Source organism: Eutrigla gurnardus, assembly GCF_963514095.1.
Source record: "Eutrigla gurnardus genome assembly, chromosome: 5".
Taxonomy (NCBI): domain Eukaryota; kingdom Metazoa; phylum Chordata; class Actinopteri; order Perciformes; family Triglidae; genus Eutrigla; species Eutrigla gurnardus.
This window is the reverse complement of record NC_139919.1, coordinates 2228232-2233952: the sequence shown is the minus strand read 5'-3', so window position 1 is coordinate 2233952 and position 5721 is coordinate 2228232. Positions and strand designations below refer to the sequence as shown.

The 5721-nt window shown below is 38.5% G+C and overlaps 1 protein-coding gene across 1 annotated transcript; it reads right to left on the bottom strand.

Moving 5' to 3' along the window:
- Nucleotides 1-883: 883 nt before the first annotated feature.
- On the bottom strand, nucleotides 884-5314 carry LOC311013516 (uncharacterized protein). The gene is made up of 7 exons (XM_084009612.1): nucleotides 5291-5314; nucleotides 4826-4961; nucleotides 4219-4727; nucleotides 3691-4001; nucleotides 2698-2873; nucleotides 1785-1999; nucleotides 884-1436 (listed from the first exon to the last, which is right to left on the bottom strand). Exons 2-6 carry the CDS (start codon nucleotides 4946-4948, stop codon nucleotides 1991-1993), a joined length of 1128 nt encoding a protein of 375 aa, XP_083865738.1. The 5' UTR covers nucleotides 4949-4961; nucleotides 5291-5314; the 3' UTR covers nucleotides 884-1436; nucleotides 1785-1990.
- Nucleotides 5315-5721: the final 407 nt, after the last annotated feature.

The following is a 5721-nucleotide window of genomic DNA, read 5'->3' as shown; positions in this document are numbered from 1 at the left end:
TTATGTTGGAAAGAAGAGGATGGAACAGTGTCATTACAGGTGTATCAGTACACAACCAAAGGATTGAGAGACTATGGGCAGAACTAAACAGAGTTGTATCTAGACACTTTATAAACATCTTCAACTTCATGGAGGAACAGGGTGTACTTGATTCATTGAATGAACTACATTTATTTTGCCTACATTATGTTTATTTTCCAAGGATTGAAAGAGCAGTAACAGAATTTATCAATCAATGGAACAACCATGGCCTCTCCACACAAGGGGGGCAGACACCTCTTCAGCTGTGGCATTCAGGTGTCATTAATAATGCAGGAATCCATCCAGCTATAAACAGCATTTTTGATGCCGATAACTACTATGGCATTGATGAAGAAGGGCCATTACCTGAACTTCAAACCAATAATAATGTTGTTATTCCAGACATAGATGTAACCATTAATGAGGCCACAATGAACATTATTCAACAAGTGAACCCACTTGAAAATGATGGGAACCATGGAATAGATGTTTTTTCTTCACTTCTGCACATTCTTCAGTGAATAACATTTTTTGTTGGCTGTGTTCAGGTTTATGAATATATTTTCTTCACTTGTGCAGTGTATTCTGTGAAATAAAGTTTTGTTAAAACATTGTAAAACATTTTATGAAAAATAAATGAACATGCATGATAAACATTTGCTCAAAGGAACAAACATTCAGAGAGACAGAGACTTAAACAGGCAGAGGGAGAAACAGACAGACACATCAGACAGGCAAACAGATTGATAGACAAATAAGAGACAGAAAGTGAGGCACAGAATGAATCGACTTTATTGATCCCCCCAGGGAGGAAAATTTGTTTGTCCCAGTACCACATAACAATAAAAGCAGAAAGGGATACAGAGCATTATCTGCAGTTTAATTGTTTAAATTTGAACTGTCTAAACAATTATATGTTAAAATAAAGTTTGGTAAGAATATGAAAACGTGCCGTTTAAAATAAATGCAGTATGTTTTAAAACATAGGTCAACTGAGTCAACTGAATTGTGGTAAAATCGGTTATATTGCATACGGCATTCAGAAATGAAACTATTAACTGTCTTGTTTTAAACTTTTTTCAGAAAACAGACTGACACAAGCAGAAAGGTAGAGACAAACGGAGAAAGTGAGTTTCTAGTTTTCAGAGCATGACATGTTCATGCCCTGCCAAACCCATAGGTGTTTCCTAATGCAAAGTCAAACTTCTCCTTGAACATTTGGTAGGACACATGTAGTGGCAACTTGATGCAGTTAACGCATGTGTTGGCAAGAGGGAACATTGAGGTAGAGAAGCCATCATCTCCTTTGTGAATGAACTGGACAGAAGGAGTTGGGGAAAAGCCGATAGGCGGTACCACAGATGCTCCAGTTGTGAAGGCCAATATCTTCTCTAGTTTGGATGACCCTTCTTCTTCTGTAAAACAAAAATAGTATCAGTGGTAGTTGGTCCAATTAATGTGTATGTGAATCATCTCTAAAGGATTTAACATCAGCTAATACTGAATAAACTGTCCATTTAGAGTATTTCACTTCTCAAAACCAAAGCATCTAAAATCTGAATGCCTCTTATAGCAATACATTTATAACAGGTCTACATTCGTAGGTTGCTTTGTGATAATGTTACGACTACCAAGAGAATACATTTAATCTGTAATGTTTGTTGTACAGGAATGTTTTGCAAAAGATAAGATAAAATGAAATAAAAAAAGAATGATACTTTGATAGATCCATCAGTTTATTTGACAATTACACTATTAATTACCTTCTGCATCTTGGAGATAGTCCCTCCAGAAAGTAACGACCATCTCCTCAGCAGCTCTCTTGTTGCTCCCTTCTGGAGAGAGACGAATGCTGAAAAGATCATCCATCTGGTCAGCAGTCAGTGTGTTCAGCTCATAGCAGAACAGGGGACGAAAGCTTTCTGGATGTCGTCGTATTTGGTCCAGAACCCCAAGAGTTTTCAGTCCTTCACAGAATCTGTACAAACAACATGGAATAATTGTACAATCCATAATTCCCTTGTACACTGTCAAATTGTCACTTGGTTTCATACAAACATAATAGATTTTGTCAAACTAGTCTTACACCTTGTTGGTGAATGGTTAAAATGATTACTCCTTTTGAGATTGATCTGACTGTACAACAACTAACACTGAATACCTTTGAAATGGACCTTGAACCCTGTGGATGACCTGAAACATGACAATGTCTTGTACCAGCAGATCCCTGTCTCTTATCGACCGCATAGGCCTCAGACATCCTGCATTGGCCAAGTAGTCAAGCAAAGGTGCATTTGACTTCTCAAGGTCCTCAAGGGTTGCACTTTCAGATACCTAGCATCACAAGAAGCAGCAAGATGGCTTATTATGGACGTTTCTCATTAGTCTTTTAACTTATTAGTAAGAACCCAGACACTAGTGGTCTGCATACTACAGAATGCCTAGAGGTCCCCTAACAGTTCATGGCAGTGCAGTTTTCCCCACACATTGCTACAATGTGATAAATAACAAGGAAAATATGCTTTGCTGTCGACACTTGTCCGTTGAATATTGGTGGCATTCAGACTACAACATATGGAAAAAGTGGGCTGATACTCCTTGAGGGCTCCTTTTCAAAATAAAAAAACAAGAGTATATTTTAATGTAAACTATAACATTTACAAGCTATCCACTGACCTTCTTGACTTTTTCCAAGAGTTCGGTGTCAGCTATGTCTTCTAATTTTGGATTTGCTGAACCATTGACCAGAAGACTAAATACTGTTGGTGAGAGGAAGTTTGGTGGTGGACCGCCATGTATCAAGCTCACTGCAATGGCTTTGCCAGCAATGTAGTACCAGTACTCTCTTAGAGCTGCAAAACAAGGCATCAAACGAAAAATAATATTGATAAATACCACATTTCATCAAACAAAAACTGGCTGTCAATGAGAGGCCAGGTCTCGAATGATGACCGGGGCCATGGTTCACACAAATAAAAGCTAGGTCTGAGAAGTGAGCTGCCATATAATATGCATGCCAAGGATGATGTACATTTCCAATAACTTAATCTAATAAATTCAGTAATATCATTTTTCTAGGTCCAGGGTGAAAAATACTAACTTTTCCTATTCAGTGAGTATCCAAATTCAGTCACTGTGGATGCATTTCTTAGCGAAACTGGATTGTGTAGTACCATACATGTGCCATAAGATGACAGTAGCCAGATTTCAAGGGCCATATGGGAACATTGCAAGTCAAAGTTTACCACAACACTCCTGCAAATGTTTCACAATAAAAGACGTATTAAGAGAAGGGTTTCAATCTGATGAAACTATAGGGGGGTTTTAATTGAAAACATACAGAAAGTGCTGAGTTTGAATTTACCACATAATGCAGTAACTGTAACAGGGCAAAAAGGAGCAGATTAAAACAATGCTTCATACTATAAGATATGACCAATTATGCTTAAAGACCTGCCTCTAAAACAAGCCCACTTTATAAAAGCCTGGTACCTTCTGCAGTTGAGGTAAGTAATGGCCCCCGTCACTATTTGAGGAAATACATTAAGACACACTACTACATGAAACTTTCCAGTATAATACTACATAAACTGTAAATCAGTTCAAAGGCTACAAGTTGCATGTCAAAAATGGCTTACATTATGAATTTTTAGAAAAGCCAGGCATTACCAGTACTGTCAAGAGCCAAGTTCTTGCCATTTTCTTTTCCCTCAAACATGGTTGACCTGGCAATAGTCTCCATCAGCAGCCTTAAGAATTCCCTTCTTGGTCCTCCTAAATCAACTCCTTCTTCATGTCTCCCAGTGACATCTGAGAATTTTACACAGATCATCAAGTTGGGGTCGTAGGATACCCTTCGGAAGCCCCGCATTGCTCCCTCCCAGACAGCAGAACGATTAATATTAAATTTGCACTGCCGTTTTGTGCTAATTTTGCTTGACAGTTCCAGCAGTATCTCTTGGACCGGGACCTTTTCTGCACTATAAACACAAAATCAAAAATGAATGATCAGACACACATTGATGTGACATTATTTACAACAACTTGTATTTTGTGAAATTGTTGGTTGTAAGCAACCATTTAATCCAAAACATGGATGTGATAAGGGATAAAGGATTCATATCAATTATGAGATCACATCATTCTCGAGTTATCCTGATCTCTCAAACTCAAATACTGTGTGTGTGCGCTACTCACATTTGACTCTCCATACTGGCAATTATAGCTTGGTTTAATTCCTCATCATCTGAAGAGTCAGGTGGAAGAGTAGCCACGAGTGTCAAATATGAAGCGTAGTCACCATCATGATCAGTTGTGCCAGGGTTCCCATCACCTCTTGAGAGGCAGCCTCCATCATCACCACTGGTGCCAGGGTTCCCATCATCTCTTGAGAGGCAGCCTCCATCATCACCACTGGTGCCAGGGTTCCCATCACCTCTTGCGAGCCAGCCTCCATCATGACCACTACTGCTGGCAGTATGATTGGAGCCATAGCTGTCTTCATGACCAGTGCTAGTGCCATCTCCATCATGACTGCTAGTACTGGGATACTCATTACTCCTCATTACTCCAAACCTGGTAGCAGCCCTGGTGGTGCCAATACTGCTCACTTCCACACAATCATCATCGCTGCCCTTAGTTGCACGCATGCGTAATGTTGATCTGGTAGTCATGGGAGAACAGTCATTTTCTTCTTCGGAGTCTATCTTAAACAGAGAAAGAAAAAAACATATTTATTCATTTTTTAATGATTATATTTAGCACAATTTTAAGTGGTATAAAACAAACAAAATCGCAAACGTACTAAAAGCGTCCTTGATGGTCTCACATATAGGGCTTTGGTTTTAAAGACCTTGTGAATTAGCATCCCGTTCAGCTCCTGAGCACCCTGGAGCTTAGGGGACACCAGCTTGTTACCACAAGCCATGAGAAACTGGAGGCTAGAAAGAAGATGGGGATATTACAACAACAACAAAAGCTTTAGGCTATGTAGCACAGCAGTGTGTTGTACACTCGTTAGTTAGTCATTGTCGTTGTTACTGTGTGTGTGTAGGGGTGCCACTTTGGCTTCTTACTCTAATTAAATGTTTGACTGAATCAAGTAGATTTTAAAACAAATGCTGAGCAAATGTTCATAATCATGATTGCACTTTGTAAATCTGTGTTTACCATTTTCAAGTTTTTTTTAAGTGTTCTATAATAAAATAATAATGTATAAAATACTATATTAATATATGTTACAAAGTAAGAGGAAAAAAGAGGGATTTACCTGACATCGCCTGGAAGTTGCTCACCAAAGCCATCCCTTATGCGTTCCAGAACAGTGTGGTGGTCCCAGTCCTTCTGGAATTCAAAGGCACTGAGGATGTGTCCATGTTTGTGTAACCATGACTTTGGACCTTGTTTGCACACTACTTCCCATGTTTGATTAGGGAGTAGTATTATGTCCTTGTTAAAATTGTCATGCTGCTGTGTCCTGACTCTGAAATAAGAATGTAACAATCAGACCACATCAAAACAACCAGTACAATATAAGTCATACTGCTATAGGAAATAAAATACAAAATACTAACCATAAATACTTTATCAATAATGGGTAATGGTTATTAATATCAGTTATATTTAATCCATTAATATTCGTAATTTAGGTCAAATATATTCATTTTATCACTTTAATACGACAGTGTATTAGGGCCACTG

Coding starts and splice junctions, on each gene's coding strand:
- LOC311013516 (XM_084009612.1), bottom strand. CDS start 4,948: ATGGCTTGTGGTAACAAGCTGGTGTCCCCTAAGCTCCAGGGTGCTCAG. Junction 4,002..4,218: donor GCCAGTATGGAGAGTCAAAT/GTGAGTAGCGCA, acceptor TTGTGTTTATAG/TGCAGAAAAGGTCCCGGTCC. Junction 2,874..3,690: donor CTTGGCTCTTGACAGTACTG/GTAATGCCTGGC, acceptor CTTGTTTTGCAG/CTCTAAGAGAGTACTGGTAC.